Source organism: Leuciscus leuciscus (assembly GCF_965113295.1).
Source record: "Leuciscus leuciscus genome assembly, chromosome: 16".
In the NCBI taxonomy this organism is placed as follows: Eukaryota; Metazoa; Chordata; class Actinopteri; order Cypriniformes; family Leuciscidae; genus Leuciscus; species Leuciscus leuciscus.
Genome location: NC_138740.1, coordinates 12802032 through 12824767, shown reverse-complemented (window position 1 = coordinate 12824767; position 22736 = coordinate 12802032). Strand labels below are relative to the sequence as shown.

Sequence of the window (22736 nt, the reverse complement as noted above, 5' to 3'; positions counted from 1 at the left end):
TAAAAAAATATATTACCACTCACTGAACTTGGCACAGTTACCATTTCATTCTGCATCTGCTTAATTTAAAACCATTATTTTTCAGATAAGATCTCTTACTTTTGGCTTTAAATGAAAATAGTTTATTTACTATTTATTAAATAGTAGGCTATTTATTTTTAGGAAATGTCTTTTTTTATTTTATATTTTAGTCTCACAGAATTTCTTTGCAGAGGATTGAGGAGTCTAGTTTATTGGTTATCAACTACGTTTCCCATAAGCCTTTCAACCTACACTTCCTGTGATAACCGGAAGTCTCCATTCAACAGGAAACATGAAGCGGTAAGGGACAAATCTGAAAGTGACAGTTCAAAGAGTTTTTAAATAAATGACTCGCAAGTTGCAGGCTTGGTGTAGGGTCAAATATGGCCGGCACTGCCCCATCCTTTAATATCAGCTTTTTTGCGAAGCCTGTATCTAATTGTGAGCGGTTCACAAATCAGACCGGGGGATGGCGTTATTTTAATGACAGGTCCATGTCATGCGCGAGCGCTAATCTCTCCGTGCTTTTGCACAGTAGAAAGCTCCTGCACCAATCCGAATAGACTTCCACGACTGGCCGATGAAAATGCTACATGAAATCTTGTTGGCTGAGAGTAAACTGCACCTGGAATTCTTTCGACAATCAAAGACGGATATTTATTTCTTTACAATTTAAAATTAATATGAATGTAAATAAGCAAGTCTTGTCTAAATGCATAATGCAGTTCAAACCCATCTGAACGATTTATCTAAAAACAACACATTAGTCTCTGACTGCAGTGCATAAAAGTTAAATGTTAATATGTCATATGTCAAATACTTAAGCTGAATTTAAAAACATTTCAAATGGAACAATGGCAATAATGCAATTATGTTTAAAATGAAAAAAGAACGCTTGGTGACGGAACCTCAGTGTACTTCAGGCTATTTTACATTAGTGTATCATTCACTTGGCTTCTACATTTCAATCAGGATTGATGGATCAGCACAAACTCGGGATTTTACACAAATTATGATAATTCACTGTATTAAATTAAGACTTCGGACAAACCCGAACGCAAGCAGTTGATTTAAATTTTAAAGCACAACCGTTTTTTTTTTGTTTTTTTTTACGAGATTTGTTGTCCAATGCTTGCATTATTTGGTACAAAGTGCAAATAAAATGTTTAATGGCAAACTCATGTTTCCTTGTTTACCGGTTAATAAAATATGAGGGTCTATATATTGGTTCTGTAGCCTATAGGCCTTTGTCATAGTTTTTAAAGTTTCCTATTTTCTATAAGGCCTAAATAAGTGTCAACCGGTTAACATTACTATCTGTGACTGTGACATCAGGTATTAAAATGTAGCCTATTTATTTATCCACCCCTGCATTGTGTTCATGTTATAATCTGCGTATGAACGGGATAAAAATAGTTTCAAATATTAACACTCATAGCTGCATAACTATATAACAATTTTTTTTTTTAATTACTGCTGTAAATCTGTGCAATATAACCTGCAGTACTTCAAAAATGAATAAAAATACCCAGCAGAGAAGTGATATGAACATGTATTGCTTATATACGCTCTTGAGCACATAAAATATAATAATATAAAATATAATATTTGCCATAGATTGACATAATAACATGTTTTAGTAAAAGAAATATTTTAAAAAACATATATTTTTTTCACTTTTCAAAACTGCAAGGGTTTTATTCCCATTGTACGCACAAAACCCAATTGCCAGGGCTTGTAGGCTATTTGGTAGCCTATTATTGTCTTATTTGTCACTGTGGTTTTGCTTTAAAGGGGTAGTGACATGTTTTTTGTTTTATTATGTTCCCATAGGTGCAATTATAGTATTACTATAGTTTTTATATTCTATAGTTAGAATCTGCGTGCATACGGATACGCAAAAGTGTGTGAAATTCAATGTAGTATGCACTCCAGGTGGCTAGGTGGCAATGTGAAGCTCTGATCGGTGCCTTCACTGTCTAGTAGACTTTTGCGTTTTTACCGTAGACGGAAACGCGACGGTGGAGCGTTTTTAAGATTTCCACTCTGGAGGGTGGTTTCTACGGTGGCCGAGAGAGCTCAACGCGCTGCAACTGAAGAAAACACATGCAAATAGAAAAACACCTGCAAATTAAGAAAACATTTTCATCAGTTTCACAACACATGTGTGCTCCAAATACTCAAAACACAACCAAATACAGAAACGCGCTGCAAAAGTTCACAACACAACCAAATACAGAAACGCGCTGCAAAAGTTCACAACACAAACAAATACAGAAACGCGCTGCAAAAAGAACAGAACACAACGGAAATGTTTCCGGGGAACCCAATAAGTGACGGACCCGGCTAGGACGCGCTTACAGCTGTCTACTTTTATTATTTTTTTATTTATTTTTTGCAAAACATACAGAGATGACACGTTTATGGCATACAACTTTTTATACAATATACAAAATGTATTTACAATATGTTCAATGTCATAAGAATACTAAAAAGAACAATGAGCTGAAGACTAAAATAAATAAATAAATAAAGATAGAGAAAAAGAACATGAGGGAAAGACATTAATCTATACATCAGTTACATTGTACACATTTTGTCATGTTATGTTAAAGTTTGAGAATAACATAAAGTATATTAAAAAAAGTATATAAAGTATGTTAAAGTTATGTTAAGTTTCATAAGAAATGTTAGAATGCAGCTAGGGTCCAAATATGAGACGGCAAGTTTTAAAGTTGAGACACTCACACACAGATATCACGCATATTTTAAAAACTTTGTTGTATAAAATGTATATTTATTTGCAACAGTTATGTTAACAGCAATAATATTATATTTCTGGTAAGAACGGCTATTCAGCTGATGGACACGCGCTGCGTTGTCATGGGAACATCCCAGGTGAAAATAATGAGGAAATTATGTTGTCTTTCGTTGCTCCCTTCATCAACATAATGGCACACAAGTGCCCCGCTCCCTCCAAAGTGCCCAATTCAAGGGCTCTGCCGTCTGCCCTTTTAAGAGAGTAGGGCATAGGTAAAGCTCACGAGCAATAAGCACGTCCCAGTCGTCCGTCCGTCCGTCACTTATTGGGTTCCCCGGAAACATTTCCGTTGTGTTCTGTCCTATTTGCAGCGCGTTTCTGTATTTGTTTGTGTTGTGAACTTTTGCAGCGCGTTTCTGTATTTGGTTGTGTTGTGAACTTTTGCAGCGCGTTTCTGTATTTGGTTGTGTTGTGAACTTTTGCAGCGCGTTTCTGTATTTGGTTGTGTTGTGAGTATTTGGAGCACACATGTGTTGTGAAACTGATGAAGATGTTTTCTTAATTTGCGGGTGTTTTTTCTATTTGCATGTGTTTTCTTCAGTTGCAGCGCGTTGAGCTCTCTCGGCCACCGTAGGTTTCACTTTTTTGCGTTTTTAAGCCCCAAAAACGCCGTCGCCGTCTAAACGAAAGGCACATCTGATAAAATATTTTTACGTTTTCACCCGCGAGCGTTCTCGTGTAAACAGGGCCTAAATCTTATGCAATATTACTTTTTGTGAAGCTGCTTTGAAACGATGTGAATTGAGCGCTATAAGAATTAATTTGACTTGACTTGATATAGACTTAGGTCTATATAGGCTAGCCTATCGTGGCCACAAATTAAAAATTCGTTCCGCAGATTTAGCAGCACGTATATCACACGCCGTTCTGCCTGAAGCGATTGTTTGTACAGTAACTTAATCTAACTTGATTCGTATTAAGTTCATCAAAATATTATCCAATAGGCTCTATGCACGATCGCTTCCGCATAGGGTGACCAGACGTCCCGAAATCTAAACTGTTGTCCCGAATCCCGAATCTGGCCCTAATTGTCCCGAAAATTATACTAAAGCAAAATATTGAGTAGTTATTGTCTGATAAACATTAAAAACTGTCTGCGGAGGTTGAGGCCGGCGACACACTGGCTCAATAGCATCCAGCTGCAGCCCCGCAGACTCACCTCCGGCTAGACACCAGTGGCTGGACACCAGTAGATGGACAGCCTACGTCATTTCCGTTTTCTCCGTCATTTCCGTTTCGCCGCTAATTTCCGGTTTCACCGCTGGATGGACAGCAATTTTATTTCCTATTTTCACCTCTGGATTGACAGCATATTTAGTTCTCACCTCTGGATGGACAGTATATTTATTGTATATTTTCACCACTGGATAGACATATATTTATTTTATATTTTCACCTCTGGATTGACATATTTATTTTATATTTTCACCTATGGATAGACAGCATATTTATTTTCTGTTTTCACCAGTGGATAGACAGCATTCTTTGCAGGCTTAATTGCACACGTCTTTTCCGTATTGTCATTTTACTTTTATGACTTAAAATATATAATATGAAAGCTGTGTGCAAATTGAAATATGATCTTTATCATATCTCTTTACATAAAACAATTCTCAATAATATACTTAATATTATAACATCAATAATTCATGCAAACTGCATTCACAAGAACCACCTTGAAAATATATATTGTTCAGATCATATCACTATTTTTTGTGACTTAAATTCAGCCTAGATCAATGGACTATAACGTTTTGTCAATACAACAGACTTGTACATGTTAATTGACCACAGTTTTTTGCCTTGCCCATTTGGATATTCAATTCTTATTTTTTTTTTGTAAATGTAACCACTTCTGTTTTTAAAATATACGTAGATTCACATGATCAGACAATTTACCAAACAATCCAGATCAAATTAACACTTCATGTTTTTGCAATATTTATTGGAAATTACACATGGTACAAATGGTACAATCTTCACACATTCAAGTAAAAAAAAAAAAAAAACGTATTTACAATATTAAATCATACCACTCAAAGAACGATTTAATTGGAAAATCTATTGTAGCAACCTAAGTTAGCTCTAGAATTGAGGCACAACAGAGTTCACTAATACCTTTAAACAAGTAATAAAAACTCAGTGAGTGTTTTAGCGCAATTTTCTCACGTCATGGGATCACAACACTAAGAGATAGTAAATCTTTTCCTGGATTTTTTTTGTGCGTTCCCGAGATTAGACCTTCCTTAACATAATGCCGAAAACCCGAAGTCTCTAGGTGGTCTGGTTGAGGAGTAGTGCTAGATAGAAGTGCAAGATTGGTGCGCACAGACAGAACAGAAATCATGAGTTAACAATCGCAATTTTGTCCGGTGGAAAATTGCGTTAAAAAACACGACAGTACCTTGAAAACAAGACGATTTTTTTTAAACTGGCTAGTTTGTGCATTTGAATTCTGACATGACCTATAAATCATCGACAGTTTATTATTTTTTTCTTACCGCTGACATCTGCGTGGCGCATCAAATTTGAAAAGTGAATGACGATACGGAAATTACGTCAATTTGAAAAGTGAATGACGATACGGAAATGACGTCTGCTGTCCAGCCACTGGTGTCTAGCAAGAAGTGAGTCTGCGGGGCTGCAGCTGCGTGGCGTGTCCGTTTTTATTTCGGCTCCCCTGTTAACAGGTTAGAGCTTGCACACTGCCTGCGTGACACGCGCGCCTCGAGACGCGCGGAAAACGCGTGCATGCTATAAATAGAACCGACGCCTATTTTTCACGCGACACGCAAGCGTGTTGGAAGCGTTTCCAGGCAAAATAGAATAGGAAAAGATGTTTGTATGTCATTTTGACATGAAAACATATTAATAAATGACATTTTGATGTTTGAAAGTTTAAGTTTTTACATAAATGCAGATATGTAATAAAAAAAATATATGATCGATTTTCAAATATTGCACCTGTCAATACAGAACGAAATATTCTGTAGCCTATTTTGCCTATTATTAGAGCGCAAGTTGCTGCAGCCGCGAGGACAAAATACTTCACTACACAATTATCTCGTTATTTTCGTTTAAGCTTATTAGCGTTAGGCTATACTGAAAGGTCTGATTTACGCACTGTTACTTACAACAGTCATTGTTTTGTGGCAGACTAAAGAATAATGACAGACTGTTGATCTTTGAATAAAAATATGTTTGGTTCAGGTTTGAAATTCATTATCTTTTATTATAGGCTACGCAGTCTAATATCATAGAAGCCCCACATCCCGTCACCCCAGACCCAAATTTTTCTTAAATATATACAAGCATGTGTGTGTATTTATATATACAAATTTTATTATACACAGTACACACACATATATTATTTAAACAAACTTTTATTTTGGATGTGATTAATCTTTTGACAGCCCTAATATATATATATATATATATAGACTAATTAATGTCATTTTATTAATAGATTGATGTGCCAAGAGTGACAGAGTCTTCACGTAGACTGAGTTAAGCAAGAGTCTTGTGACAAAAATTATAATAGGACATTATAGCAATAAAAAAATCATAGTACTTGGATACTTAAGTACATTTGAAGGCATATACTTTTGTACTTTTACTCAAGTGAATGTTTAAAGGCAGCACTTCTACTTTTACTTGAGTAATATTTTACCTTGAGTATCTTTACTTTAACTCAAGTACATGGTATGTGTACTTCGTCCACCACTGGTCGGAAGCCGTTTTTGCATCCGGTGGAGATAATGGTAAATTACACTCGTTGTTTACAAGAACTTCCAGCGGTTAACGTGAATGATGTTAACACTATTGTGAGGCAGTTAGCTGTCACACCTAAGAGTAAGAAAGAGAAGGGCTTTAAATTATATATTTTGAGCTACATCGACAGGGTGAGGGTGAGTATTCTCTCATATCATGCGAAATCCGACTAGCAAATCGGTTTCGAAAATCGTTGTCTCCGTTTCTGAGAAAATTTATTTGATGGAAGTTTTGCCGCTAGTACACTTCGCTATAGAATGCGCTATGCGGAAGTAAAGGCGCTGGCTGAGATTCTACCGGAAATACGCCAGCACCGTTCATGCAAAGAGCATATTGATCGTTACTGAAATTGCTATGGATATTACTTAAAGGGGTCATCGGATGCCCGTTTTCCACAAGTTGGTATGATTCTTTAGGGTCTTCATGTAAAGTTTGTCACATACTTTGGTTAAAATTCCTCAATGGTTGTGTAAAACAACACCCTTTTTACCTCCTCAAAAACAGCTCTGTTAATAGCGACCCGTTTCGGTGCATGTCTCTTTAAATGATAATGAGCAACTGCTCACAAGACAAGAAAAGTTTTGCCTTGGCAGAAAGTATACAAATGGCTGAGGGAGGAAATATGCTAATACGGGAAATATGCTAATACGGGACAGTCCGTCAGCGGTCGTGGGCGGAGCATGAGCAATGTGACATCATATTGCTCAGAAAATCCAAACGGCTTGATTATGGGCTTTATGCACAGCTGCACTACTTCCTGAACTTCAGGCAGGTCCTTTGTTTCCTGTCTAACATTATTGGACAAACTGATTAATCCAGGTGTGCCTGACCACCTGGATTAATCAGTTTGTCCAATAATGTCAGACAGGAAACAGAGGACCTGCCTGAAGTTCAGGAAGTAGTGCAGCTGTGCATAAAGCCCATTGAGAGTGTTTAGGCTTTTTGAGGACAAAAAATAAAGGAGTTTTTTTAAAGTATATGGTGGTTGTGCCCACACACAGCAAAGACACATTTATATGCAAACACCATATAAAAGTTAATTTTGCATCCGATGACTCCTTTAATATTTCTGTAGAACAGCCAAAAAGCGTAGTAGATCATTCATAAACTCGTACATAAAGGAATGCGCATGCTCATGCTCATGCCTCAAGCGTCTACGCCAATAAGATTGCTGTATTATAAACTAATGAAATTGGTTGTGGGCGGGGCGACACGGGTTTACGCAGAAGCTGTGATGTACTATGTGCTATGTACTACAAACGTGCAAAATAATCATACTTCAGTTCTTTAACAAAAAAATATATTGACAAATTGACTAGAAGCACTGTCAAATGACAATCGTTTCAATTTAAGTGGTGAAGCTAGAAGAAGCAACTAACCTAGTTAGCTCCTGAGTTATGTGTTGTTGATGAAAGATAGGCTAAATTATAATACTACCCGACAAAAGGGATTGACATATGTATCTAGAGTTGTATTTTGTTGATTTATATGACAACACTGGCCAGATAATATTAACCTCCGTGTAAATAGGTCATCATACTATTTAGTTATCTATGATCGTTACTTGGAGCTTGCTAGTTAGCTAAGGTTAACGTTACTAGCATCTTACGTTCGATCTCGACAACAATGGGAAAATTATCGTTAATGTTGTTAGCTCACCAAGAAACTTTCGATTTAAACAGAAATGGCTTAAACAGTCAAGAAGTGGATAAAATCACTAACGTTACTTACTGCTTGCGGTAGGGGTTGTAATGGCGATATAGTTGGAATTGCCCCCTTCTTCAGTATCAAACGCTGAGCGAAGCCTGCTTGATATTGTCCCAGGTTAGAAAAACTGTCAGTGGTGAAATGGGCAGAGCAAACTAACAACTTTGAATTTAAATGTTGCGGTATCCTGTTGTAGATAAACATCAACCATGCCTGTTGACAGTTCTGTTCTGTGGGAAGGGTATGAAAAGTGCTCACATCCCCTACACAGCCTGGAACATAACATTTATATCCATGATCTGCTATTTTCCCTATTGTCCTTGCTTGCTTCTTCACAATACCTGCACAACTTCTGATGATTCGGTTGTGCAGGTCCATGTTAATACTGCCTGGCCTAGAACATGGGCTGGTATATGCAAATTCTGGGGGCGTAAATTGCATTGTGACTGCAATGTCACAGTTGCTGTTATGTTGGGATTCACCCGTTTTTCAGTGGTCTTTTGCAAACACGAGATTAACATATGAAGGAGGAAACAATGGTGTTTGAGGCTCACGGTATGTCTGTTCCATGTTCAGAACTCTTATTATTAACTATGCCAAGGTAAATACAGTTTTCCATTCTATGGCACCAATATTTAATTTATACATAAAGGCCAAAATTAACGGAATGCATAGCTGATATAAAAATCTGGATGACTAGTAATTTCCTACTATTTAACTCTGAAAGAACAGAGATTCTAATTATTGGACAAAAAACGTCCTCACGTAATAACCTAGAATACTGTCCAACACTTGATGGCTGCTCTGTCAAGTCTTCGTCGCCGGTTAGGAACCTGGGTGTGCTCTTTGATACCAATCTTTAATTTGAAAGTCACGTGTGTGTCTAGTGTCTAGTATCTGTAAAACTGCATTATTCTATCTTAAAAATATATCTAAATTACGTCATATGCTCTCAGTGACAAATGCGGAACAATTAGTTAATGTGTTAATGACATCAAGGCTAGATTATTGTAATGCTATTATGGGTGGTTGCCCTGCACGCTTAATAAACAAACTACAGCTGGTCCAAAACGCAGCAGCTCGAGTTCTTACCAGAACCAGGAAGTAGTGTTGTCACGGTACCAAAATTTCAGTATTCGGTACCGATACCAGTGAAAATCCACGGTTCTCGGTACCAATTTCGGTACCAAAGCTTAATTTAGATTAAATGTACATAATTATATTAAAGTGTATATCACAAAGATGGAAACTGTAGTATTAAAAACACTTTACAATAAGATTCCATTTGTTAGATAACATTAGATAAAATGACCTAACAAAAAAAAACAATAGTTATATACTGTCGCAATTATTCTCCTTTAGGGGTTAATTTAAAAATACATTTTTAAAATCAAAAGTTAACATTATTTCTGTTAACATTATTTAATGCACAATGAATGAAGTGAACAAACATGACCAATCAAGTGTTTTGTATTAAATAACATTCACAAACATTAATTAATGTTGTAAAAATATATTGTTTTTTATATAACGCATTAAGTGATGTTAATGAGATAAAATGTTTTATTTGACTTGACTATACTTTTATTTAATCCAAAACTGTATTCATATTTAACTTTAAAAGGGCTTTTTAAACCTCCTTAGAGTTATCCAGCCAAGAATAAGACTAGAACTACTTTTCTGACGGACTGATATTAATGACGGCTTTTTATTTCTCATCTCCATAAATATATCTAGTAGTAAAGCTAATGCAAGGGCTAGAAATAAATAAATAAGCCTATGTCACACTTCCTCGTCGTCATGGAGAGCGCAGTTCGCACAAGTGTTTGTACTCCCGTGGCGTCTGTCGTTGCTATGCATCCATGAACGCACATGGAAAAGTGAGCGCGCCGCTTCTATTATGAGCGCGCTTGCCGCGCGCCATTTGAAATAACGTATCTGCACGCGCAAAAACATCAGCACCACATCAGCAGCAGCACCGCCGATCGCCATCAGCGCTTTAATGAAGAGGACGCAACTGCACGCGCTTCGGGCATGCACGCGCATCAAGTACCGGGTTTGAGAAAACCTGGTACCGTGACGTTTAAAAAAAAATGAGTACCGACTTGGTACCGAAGTACCGGGTCTTTTGACAACACTACCAGGAAGTATGACCATATTAGCCCGGTTCTGTCAACACTGCATTGGCTCCCTATTAAACATCGTATACATTTTTAAATATTACTGATTACTTACAAAAAGCGTTAAATGGTTTAGCTCCTCAGTACTTGAGCGAGAACACCGGGAACACTTCCCATAAATCCTGATGTACTCGTGACATCATAAGAAGAATGGCATCTACGCTAATCTTAGTCTCTCTGTTTATCCCGAGGTTTACCGCAGTCTGCCGGATTCATCCAGTCCGTATCCAGATCTGATGAAAGACCTGCGCCCTGACATGACGACAACGCAGTCCTGAAGTGTCAACTAGTCTCTTCCCTGTGAAGGCCCCTTTCTCCTTCCCTTTACCTCTGTACAGATAAAACGTTGTTAAAATAGTTCCAGGTTCACGTGGCTACGCGGAAACGATAAATACATCCTGGCTAATTTATTTGTTGAATACTGTTTAACACAGAATACTTTAGTGATTGAATATACTTTAAATATATATTAAAAATATATATTTTTTATATTCATGCATTGTCATGAATTGTCATGAAGTCATGCATTGTAATGAATTGCTTTTTGACAGAAGGGGATTCTGATCAAATTTAGATCATGCATAATGCTTTTTACAATGTATGTTTTTTGTTTGTTTTTTTTACAATTCCTATTTGCTTTCTTTTTATATAAAATACAAACTCATTCTGCCCCAATTTATGAAATCTAAGCTACAAAACCTAGTTTGCATAAACTTTTTTGTTATAATTCAATGTTTTATTCAATGTTTTAATGTTCAATATAATTTAATGTTACCAAAAAGAGTAACATTAAAATTATAAATGCAGTTATACTCTATTATAGCCTATATGGGCATGCATTTAAAAGTAATGTTCAACAGGGTACTTAGTAGGTCTACTCTGTTTTTAAAGCAGCATCAAATATTTTAAATAAAGAATTAAATATTGCAACAAATGTGATACAGAAAAGAACAAGGCCAAAAAAACTTAAGGGTAATCACTAAAATTTATTCTGTTTATAATTGATTAAGGGCTTCTATATAATCGTCATGTCAGTAGGCTATCACTCAAACTTTTACATTTTCCGTAGATTTTAACTGCATTCCCCATAATCCTCTTCACAAACACTCACTTCCTATTGAAACAGGAAGTTCTTGTACAATGGGAAACATGAAGCGATAAGGAGCAAAGCACTTTACAAGGTGTTTTATCGTTAGTGTACGTACGGGTTCTGTATGCTGATTACACCTAGTGATCACCTGCCAACTTCTTCACACGTAAAAAAAAAAAAAAAGAGTAAGAAATCTTACTTACTGGTTGCGGGCTTGGTGCCGGGTCAAATATAGTCGGCACTCTCCCTTCCTTCAATAAGAGTTTACTTGCGTAGCCTGCATTAAACTGTGACAGGTTCACAAAAGAGTCCGGACTGAAATGCGCTGAACAGATCGTTAATGTCGGACTGTAACGATCGGGAATGTCGGTAAAGAGAAACTTCAGCCATTCGTTTCTGATGTTGGGATCTTTTGGGAGGCTGTGCAGAGACCCGGGCTCGATCCTACAGCCGGGAATGGCACAACGTTTGATGGATTTACCCCACATATAGAATCTAGATACACACAAATAACACCGGGTTCTTCCTCCTTTTTTAAATTTTATTTTTTAGAAACAATATTAATCTCCTTGTGGTTTCACCATGGGCGGCCCATTAGAGTGGGCGATCATATGTTAATGTACTCATGGCTGTGACGTCAGGCCACGACGGGTTCTTAGTGAGTGAGGGGTCAGTTACATAAACATAAAAAAGAATAAAAGGTTGCATAAACACAGCCATTATGTGAAGCCAGTGTCTTAAGATCTAGTATGATCCATTTGCAGTTAGTTACTGGACAGACAGTCTTACTTTTTGTTATCAAATTAGACCAATCTATGTTTTTATGTTACTGACACAAACAAAGGTTATGAACAGCCTTGGAGAAAATTAATAAAAATGACTAACTTGTAGCGGTTTATGTAAGCAGACCCTGTTTTTGCAGCTAAAGCAATATGTTATCTTCAAAGGGATGTTTAGCGAACCATATGTCATTTCCTATTGGTCTAGGTTAATTAGGCCTATAAGTATTAATGTTTGGCTGTTACCTAAAAAATATAAATTAGATGGAAATTTCATTTTTAAAATATTGCACAAGTTTTTTTTCCATGCTAACCACTTTCTATCCAGGTTTAACCAGACAAGGATGTCTGTTAGCCTAATTTTGTTTATTGCAACCAGAAACTCTACCTCATATTTTCTGGCATTGTCAGTATACCAAAAAAGAAAAAAAAAAAGTTGTGGTTATAGGTTTCTAAATGTATAAATGGCAAATTGTTGAGCAATTTTTTTCTTTTACTGTATGAACATGTAATATATATATATATATATATAGATAGATAGATAGATAGATAGATAGATAGATAGATAGATAGATAGATAGATAGATAGATAGATAGATAGATATATCAATAATTCGCTAAAATATTCGCTAATATTTCAATAAAATAAATCACAGTAGTTCCAGCAATCAGAAACCTCTTTCTTGGTGTGCTAAGAATTAGAAATTATAGAGTATAAGAGTATAAACTAATATATATATATATATATATATATATATATATATATATATATATAGCCTATATATTAGTTCTTATACTCTATAATTTCTAAACTAATATATATATATATATATATATATATATATATATATATATATATATATATTCGTTTATACTCTTATACTCTATAATTTCTAATTCTTAGCACACCAAGAAAGAGGTTTCTGATTGCTGGAACTACTGTGATTTATTTTATTGATATATATATTTATTTATTTTTATATATATATATATATATATATATATATATATATATATATAGCCTATATATATATAGCCTATATATATTTATTTATTTATTATTATTATTATTATTATTAAGCATTAATAATACTAAAAAGAAGTTTTGGCAGCTTATTCTGTAAATGGGCAGTTCAATAAAAAATATGTTTTTGCCACTTAAATTAAATTGGTTTATGAATGTTGGCTTTGATATGATCAATATACGGTCAAATGTAATTGAAGTTGATACCACATCATCACTGTTCTGCATCCCGGTAGGTCTTGACACAGATGTGCGTATTTGGTATTTGCAGAGTAAGAATGAGATTTGCTCGACTGGTCCTTTGATTTAAACTACATTTCCCATAATCCTTTCAACCGACGTTTCCTTTCTGTTGAAAATAGGAAGTGTGGTTCTGGTGTAAACATGAAGCGGTAAGCGAAAGGCTATTTTTATGTTTTCAAGTTAATTAGGTCTGAAACTACGTGAACGTTGACCGCATTATAATAAATATTCCCACAGAGCCATATTAAATATGAGCAGAGATCTCTTGTATTGATAAAGCAAGCCATATTACTAGCTGATTGCTACATTTGTGAAGGGTTAATGATGAGAAAACACGCGTATATCTGTTGGATGGTGGTTAGTGTAACGTTACCTGGCGTTTTCTGAAACAGGAAATATAACTAAAACTCATATATATATATATATATATATATATATATATATATATATATATCAAGCATATTAAATCTTAAAAAATGAATAAAAAAAGTGATTGGACATTTTCAGCTTTCTTCCTCATGAACGCAGGATTAAATAAAAGAAAAACGAATACAAAAATGGATATTGTAATAAAAATATTCTACTTGCACATCATGATAGTCTTATCATGCACTGTCTTTATTTTATGCTGGTTAAAAAAAAACAAGAATAATTAGATTTGCATTAAAAAAAAATCAGGGTGCATAAGGAGGGGAGAGTTTAAAGCTACACTGTGTAATTTTTTTAGTTGATTCTTAGCAAAAAACACTTAGTTCTTTCAAAAATATATGTGCTCATTAATGTATATTTACTTCTTTCACGCCTATTTTCGAGGACATGTAGCAGAGTCGCCACTCGCCAAGGAAGCGAAAGAGAGAATTAAAACGTCAACGCGACAGGCAAATCAGCAAGACCAAAGTCAATATTGGAGTAACTTTTCCCAGATGGAAAGAGCTCATGAGGAGCAAAGATTTTAAAACGGATGCCGAAGTTGCCTGTTTTCTTCTCGACATGTAATTCAGCCTATTTGTGTAAATTCGAAGTTTTATAGTTGCTTGTCTAACCATAGCATGGTTGTGCATAACGCCAGAGCGACCTCTAGTATAACTTGCGTTACTTTTTCACTATTGACGTTTAATTCTCTCTTTCGCTTCCTTGGCGACTCTGCTACATGTCCTCGAAAATAGGCGTGATCCTCCATCAGCAATCTTTCAAATCTGCCGGCAGTCGCGAGTAATCTCCCCCTCGCATTCGTCTCTGTGTCACTGAGTGTAAAGCGCGAAAGGCGAAGCTTGAATTACAGGTATGTCCCTCTTTGGCTAATGTAGTTTCAAGATGGAGGGGCAACATGGCGACCGGCATTCGAACCCCTCACCCGTATGTACTTTCAATGGCAGACTATAAACTTACGAGAATACTTGAAAGAAGTAAATATACATTAATGAGCACATATATTTTTGAAAGAACTAAGTGTTTTTTGCTAAGAATCAACTAAAAAAATTACACAGTGTAGCTTTAAAGTAATTGTATTTGTGGTGAAAAACAGTTGACAGAAATGTGTTTTGTGATTTTCAGGGTTACACGTCATGCCTGTGATGATGTGCCCATCCCTGAAGAACAGGAGACAGAGGGCCAGAGACAACTACACAATCTGCTGCTACAGCAACTGGATACAGATGCAAACATTGAGCGGTCAGTTTCTCATAACTAAGCATGGCTTTATAATCGATTTTAATTTGGTACACAGACACACATGTATAGCAGTAACTGACTTGATTGTTGGTGTTTGGTTATTTTATTGAAACAATAGAGCACTGTAGGGATGATGTATTTTTGTAGGCCAACATGTAAATAAGCATCACTCTGGTTTAGGGCTGAACGACATGGACAAAATTTCATATCTCGATTTTCATGCCAGATATCTCGATATCGATACAATACGATATGACTACGGGTTCGGTGAAAACCAAGCATTTCTCAGAAAAATAAAAAGATCATAATACAAAAAAATTTGGAAAGTATAGTTTATTTTAGGTTTCAAACATATAAATTCACATAAGTACTAAAAAAACAATACATTTAGAGTTTGTAAAATACACACTGATGTCTATGGAAGAGGTAATAATAATCCTTTCCATTATAATTCGACACGTTTTATTCATATCAGATACACATTGTGTAAGTAACTTCAATGTTTACTCTGTTCTATTCCCAGTTCACCAGCCACTTACTTTTAAGTATTTCGGGAGAAGTGGATGAATTCACGTGTTGTAAACATAGAGGTTGTAAATCCAACAGATCCGATTCTCTGAACTGCGTCTGCGGCACAAACTAAAGGCCAATTTATACTTCTGCGTCGAGTGTATGCCGTAGTGTACGTCGTAGGCGACGCTGTCGTGAGCATTTATACTTCTGCGAATGTCTGTGTTGCTCTGCAGTTACACCGCCGAAACGCTAGTTGGCGCGGGTGGGTTTTAATGTTCCACTGTGTTTACATTCCTCGCGGCTGTTTTTGAGTTTAGGTTTCTACGAGCAATGGCGACTGAAGGAGTCATACAGATGGCTGTATTTCCGCACTTCTTCAAGCAATCTCTCGGTCACTTGGTCTATTTCCATGGCTCTTCACTGATCTTCGGAATTTAAAAATGGCGGGCGGGAGGTGCAGAGTGCAGAAGATCATTCCGGAAATGCGTAGGAGGAATCCAGCCGACCAATCACAGATCTTGCGGTCCGCGTCGCCGCGACGCGTAGTTAAATTTTTGAGGAGGTGCGCGTCAGGGTACGGCGAAGGGTACGACGTATGGTACACGTCAATGCGTATGCTACGCCGTACCTTCTACGCGCACCCGACGCATAAGTATAAATTGGCCTTAACACGGCGGCGCCCATCGCGCATACAGCTCAACTAACGCGATCGTTATAAAGGTGTTTAAACAACAATATACTTCCACTTGCATGTATTTGACAATCGGAATATCAGATATTTCATGCCATAGCTAACACATTTGTGAATATTCTGAATAAAAAAGGAAAAATGACATAAAAGCAGATCATTCATTCAGCGCTGTTGCTGCTGCGGTGTGTCACGTGACAAGCAATGACGCGTCACCATGGAAACGCCGCCCCCCCTCTCACAATATATTTCCCACGTCCCTGGTACTAGTGTGTGCGCGCTGGCTTTAGCACTCGTAAAACTGATGTTTGTTGTGACTGCCAGAGTTGTATGCAGGGCGAGCGCGGAGAGGGGAAATCTATATCGTTGCTTTTTGCGATAGTAATATCTTGAAAGTTCATATCTAGATATAGATACGATAACGATATATCGTTCAGCCCTACTCTGGTTCCCTCTAAAAATAAATAATAATTAAAAAAACACACACACAATAAAAAATTTCCATTGGCTTTTGGATTATCGTAGAAAATAAGCTCTGTGACCAACAAAAGTTAATTATTTTTACATATTTTGTTCATCGTGATAATCTTCACAAATTTTATGAATTGTGAAAATATAATCGCCAGAAGTAAAAATCTAAACATAGGCTATAAATGAACTGAACCCAAAAACCCATTGACATTAGGACGTTGGAACTGGAAGTGCAAAAATGCGAACTCATATCTGGGTTTTGGCCTAAAAAAAGGCTTCCTCTCTTCAGCCCTCTATTGTTTATGTTACGTTTTTATTTTTAAATAAACTTCATGTCATGTTCATAAAAAATCATGTCTTTTATATTAAATTAAATCTATAATTGTATTATATTGTTTTTATTTCAATGATTATTAAATAAATATATTTATAATATATTTCATATTATTTGTTTAAAGTGTATTTACATAATGTATGAAATATTTCCTCATTCACATCATTGTTGTAGGTGTGTCGCTAAGAAGAAATGCTTTGCTCCAGCAGCAGTATACAAGCCTTTTGGGGAACAGGCAGCCGGTGTGAAGAGTCTGTCCCAGTTCCAGGCTTTGCAGGACGGGGATCAGGAACTGGCCGCTCTAAGAGAGTTGGGCCTTACAGAAGCTGAAATAGAGCTGTGGAGATGCAGGGACCAGCCGGAAAGCTCTTGGAAGGTCGTTTTTCAGTTTTAACATTACGTGAATTCTAAACTGAATGATTTTTAACTGTAAGGAAAGTGAGAAATGTAAAGGCTGTAGGTCACTCAATGCAATGTCACTCAATTCACTATTTTACAGGACAGAGGGGTTTGTGTGGCACCAGAGGCAAGGAATATGCGCCTAAAGGCCATCCGGGATAAAATGGTGGCACATGCGGAGCTGCTGTCCCGACCTCAGCGTTTCTCGAGCAGTCGGCCGCTTTCCCGTAGGGAGATGGAGATCGAAAAGGCTCTTTTCCACGGCAGTGACCGCTGCAGCTTCCTCACTGCCCTTTACCATCGAGGTTAGACAACAGTAATACTAAGTAGCACCTGTAGGAGCTTTTTTTGTTTTAATCTTTGCTGTCTTTTCTATTCACAGAAGAAGAGTCACTGGTCAGCCAGCAGGGGGGGACATCTGCCATCACAATGGACCATTTCTATAAAGACTTTCTTGAAGGCCAGAACAAACATGTTGCTAGTACTTCAGAGTGTTTTCCTCAACCAAAAATTGTCACTAATATCCAATGTAAATCATCAAGCTCTAAAACTGACCAATCAACTCGTGCGGTCTGTGATTCCAGCCCATCCATAGACCAACACGTATCCCAGGATTCAAGCCCTGTAACGGACACTGTCCTCCAACCACAGTCTCATGAAAAAAGAGTTAAAACTATGAAAATGACAGTTAGTCAGTCCATTGGCTCACTGAGTGCAGCTTTTGTCCAAGGGCATGATGGGCCCCTTACAGTAAGTGGAAGGATAGAGGAAATTTCAGATGAAGAGATCAAGAACAAACGTGAGACAGAAGAGGATATACGGAATATTCCCCGATTTAAGAACTACCAGAGAGGAAATCCATCCAACGTAAGTGAGGATAATAGCAACATACCTGCTTTAGAAATGTTACAAAATTTTTACGAAAGAAATAATGAATTAGTAAGAAATCTTTATAATATATTATAATATAATTTAAAAGTTGGGCTCTATTATATATTATATTATATTATATTATATTATATTATATTATATTAAAATATTTGGGGTTGGTAAGATTTTTTTATGTTTTTTGGACAAAATCTCTTATACTCGCCCAGTTATTACAATTTAAAATAACCGTTTTCTATTTTAATATTAATTAAAATGTAAATTATTCCTGTGACGCAAAGCTGAATTTTCAGTATCATTACTTCAAGGATCACAATCATGATCCTTCAGAAATCATTCTAATATGCTGATTTGAAGCTCAAGAAACATTTCTTATTATTATCAAAGTAGAAAATAGTTGTACTGCTTAATTTTTTATGGAAACTGTAAAAAAACAACAAAAAAAAACTCAGGATTCTTTGATGAATTGAAAGTTCAAGAACAGCATTTATTTGAAATAGAAATCTTTGTAACAATGTAAAAAGTCTCCACTGCCACATTTGATCAATTTAACGCATCCTTGCTGATTAAAAGTATTAATTTCTTTTAAAAAAAACGTTTAAAAAAACGTACTGACCCCAGACTTTTGAATGGTAGTGTATGCAAGGATGTTTCTATACATCCGAGTACATTTGTGTCTCTCTTGTGTGTGTAGGTCCTGTGTGTGAAGAACATGAGTCCACGGGCAACAGTGGCTCAGCTGGTTTCTCTTTTTTCAAGGTTTCAGAAGGACGACAAACAGCCCATTCTGTACCGCCTGCTGACTGGCCGACTCAAGGGCCAGGCTTTCATTACGTTCTCTGGTAAGAGAAAGACTCCATTGTGCTATATTATTTCCCATAACAAGCAACCATACAGGCTTAAAGGTGCAGTATGTAATATAGACTAGAAGGTGACCGATTGATCAGTTTTACAGATTAATAGACACTAGCCCCGTTTACATGCACACTTTTTTGCTATTCTGATTGAGATCGTTCTGATTGACGGATTCCGGTTGACTGTTTACATGGGATGTTATCTAAACCGATCTGGTGTTTACATGTGCTGACGCTTTCAATCGAAATCATTTTGTGACATGCGCACACAGCTTGTCTGCCGGATCTGGAAGCTCATTATTTCCCACGTTTTCAATCCTGTTAAGATGGTGCATCACTTAATCGTCGCGTTAGTTGTAGGCATTAGCCGCGTTTCCACTGTCGGGCCATTGCGAGCCATAAACGGGCCGTGCCAGGCTAACCGTGCCCAAAATCTGCTGCGTTTCCACTGTCGGGCCAGAAGCTCCACAGCGCTTCACTTAAAACACGCCCGTAACACGCCTCTCTGGAACAACGTCACACAAACCCATTATTTCACCAACAAAATGGAAGTTTTATCAGAAAACTGATCAGAAAGAAATCACTGGAAACAGCTAGCGTGATCGCAAAACCAGAGCGACCGTTTGCTGGCATTTTTAATTGAATATTAAAACCCAAGAATAGATGTTTTACCACAGATTTACAATAAAAAGCGATACATTGATCATAATGAATTAATTTGTGTCAAAATTGCACATTAGTCACACAGAAATAAAGTGGTTTACCGTTTATGACGTTTGTGAACGTTCACAAAAAGAAAGAGGACACGCAACTTATTCAGTCGCGTCTGTTTCTGTTTATTTGGTAGCCGTTACAGGACATATTTACATCACATTTAGAAAGAATGATAATTTCTACAAATATGCCACCAAAAATATGACCCGAGGAGCTTTAGCACTCTCTCCCAGAAGGATACAGATTTTCAGTCAAAGAAAAAGAGGATAGTCCGAGACATAGGCTACTGACAGATAAAATAAAAACAGGATTATGATAACTTATATGATTTGTCTGATTTCTTCAAGCGTTCATATTTACCATGTTTACTATGGTAATGGTTAGCGTGCATCGTTTTTTTGCATCGGGTATAAATATTACCTTATACGGTGATCAGAATCCACATCGAATCACAAACAGAAGGCATTATGTTAGCTGACAGAATTATCTGGCGCAAAACCAGGCATGCGCAGAAAGACGTACACTCAAAGTAATCGGATCAGCTCGTTTACATGGTGTAATCTTTCGTTTGATCGGTTCATAAAAAGGTTTATTCCACCCCCTTCAATCCGACTGAAATTTCAATCGGTTTGAGCATTTTCATTCCGATTGAAGTGTTGACATGGAGCATTTTCATTATAATCGGAATACAGTGCTACATGTAAACGGGGCTACTGATAACTGATTGCTGGAACCAATGGTTATCTGCAAAAATCCATAGCGATAGTTTTTCCAGGTTGCGTCCGTTACTGGAGCGACTGAGAAGGGTCTGCTGTCATTATACAGAACGAGAGCGACCTCTAGAAGCGAAATAAAATATCACTGGCGCCTCATGGAGTTTGTTTTGACACGTGAGGCTGAGGGAGGTACATTTCCAATGCGGATTTTTAACGGTCAATGAAATGGTATATACAGTACACTACAGTACATGTTTTCATATCATTATAAAGTAATTCATTTGTTGACTAGATGCCGCATTAGTAGGGAAAGAACAGCAGTATGTTTGCCTTCAAGGCTGAGAGGACACTAACATTAGCAGTACCTTGAGCGCCTGACCCAAATGTTTAATGTCACGATTGTTACCATCTATTTGCATTAGTTTATGTCCGGCTGATCGCTTTTATGCATTTGTAATGCAGCGAAGTTATTTAAAGCTTGTCATGAGAAAGCAAACTCTATCGTCATGCAGCCGACAGACACATATAAACAAATCAGAAACACATTCAATTTCAGTTCTTTTTTTAATCGTCACGGTAATACATATTTTGTTAATTTGATTAGATAATCAAGTGTTCTAAAATAGAGGCAAATAAAGTATGAAAGTATACATATAATACACATATGTGTCTAATTTCAATGCTATGGTGTTTGTGTAGATATTTAAAGATGGCCGTCTGTAAGCGTGACTTTTTGGATTTATATGAAATGGTAACACTTTACAATAAGAGTCCATTTGTAACATTGATAAAAGTATTGTTCATTGTTAATTTCAACATTTACTAATATGTTTTTACATTTTATTGTTGTATCTCTTAACATTAGTTAATGCACCATGAACTAACATGAATGATCAAGGTATAATTAATATATTAATATTTTTTATATTTAAAAAGTTCAGTACATTTTCATGGTTCAGTACTGTTTTCAATTTTTGTAATAAAGTTCAGCACTATTTTATGTGTAATGTTTGTTTTCATTCAGAATCCTTTTTTTTTTCAAATCGGTTGATTAATCGGTTATCAGCTAGTGCGGTCCAACCTAGTTATCGGTATTAGTAAAATCCACTATCGGTCGACCTCTAATATTGACAGCTAGTGGTTGAAATGAGAAGAAATTCATACTGGTTTGAAACAACTTGAGAGTGAGTAAATGATGGCAGAATTTTCATTTTTGGGTGAACTATCCCTTTAATGCAGAACTTCATATAATGCATCTGGGCACACAAGTACACAGTTGCTGGTACAGTATGCTACATTTGGATTAACTGCCTTCTGTGTTTCACAGATGTCAAAAGCGCCCAAGCTGCTCTAGACTTGTTAAATGGCTACAAGCTGCTTGAAAAGCCTCTGATCATTGAGTTTGGCAGAGAGAGAAATAAAGAGACTGATGCACAGACTGATGGATCCTCTGTAGATCCCAACACCCCTTCTTCAATACAAAAAGATGAACAGTCCTGCAACGAGAAACCTGCCTAAATGTATTTAAGTGGCTTTTTCATTCCATTTTTGTAAATAATAAATTGTATATGCTGTTAATTTGGAAATAATGTCACATTGTGAATCTCTTAAATAAATCCCTAAACAGACGTCTCAAAGTATATTTGTAATTCTTTTGTTGACCAGCAGATCCCACTCTTTCTCCATTACTAAAGTCACCATAAACACAAAATGAACAGTTCTTTAACAGTCACCAGCAGAAGCAGAGTGACACTATCTAGATACTACTATCTTCTGTTGCTATGTGTAGATGTTTTACTTTTGCTTCTCTAAAATATATGCAAGGTTGTGCTCGCAGTCAATGAACCCTGCA

At 36.5% G+C, this 22736-nt stretch overlaps 2 protein-coding genes and 2 long non-coding RNA genes across 9 annotated transcripts in view; 2 read left to right on the top strand and 2 right to left on the bottom strand.

Annotated features, from left to right (window-relative positions):
• Nucleotides 1–12865, bottom strand: part of klf8 (Kruppel like factor 8) — a 62372-nt gene extending 49507 nt beyond the window's left edge. The window contains exon 1 of the mRNA XM_082141373.1: nucleotides 11794–12865. Within this exon, the coding sequence (XP_081997499.1) occupies nucleotides 11794–12078 (285 nt within the window). The 5' untranslated portion in view covers nucleotides 12079–12865. The remainder of the gene's footprint in view (nucleotides 1–11793) is intronic.
• LOC309478059 overlaps nucleotides 1–14434 on the bottom strand; it is a 289830-nt gene extending 275396 nt beyond the window's left edge. Inside the window, exon 1 of the long non-coding RNA XR_014198796.1 lies at nucleotides 14348–14434. This is a non-coding gene — a long non-coding RNA (uncharacterized lncRNA). The remainder of the gene's footprint in view (nucleotides 1–14347) is intronic.
• The window catches only part of LOC309478055, a 107312-nt gene that overhangs the window by 6672 nt on the left and 77904 nt on the right, over nucleotides 1–22736 (top strand). The gene's annotated exons all lie outside the window — the stretch shown is intronic.
• On the top strand, nucleotides 299–22513 carry rbm41 (RNA binding motif protein 41). 6 transcript variants are annotated; one of them, XM_082141351.1, is made up of 7 exons: nucleotides 299–321; nucleotides 15191–15307; nucleotides 17488–17689; nucleotides 17813–18017; nucleotides 18095–18579; nucleotides 19295–19442; nucleotides 22212–22513. In XM_082141351.1, exons 1-7 carry the CDS (start codon nucleotides 314–316, stop codon nucleotides 22400–22402), a joined length of 1356 nt encoding a protein of 451 aa, XP_081997477.1. In that variant the 5' UTR covers nucleotides 299–313; the 3' UTR covers nucleotides 22403–22513. The 6 variants fall into 6 exon arrangements, with proteins under 6 accessions (XP_081997477.1, XP_081997479.1, XP_081997476.1 ...); XM_082141353.1 differs by lacking the exon at nucleotides 299–321 and adding an exon at nucleotides 13555–13785 and having other exon boundaries at nucleotides 17523–17689; XM_082141350.1 differs by lacking the exon at nucleotides 299–321 and adding an exon at nucleotides 13556–13785.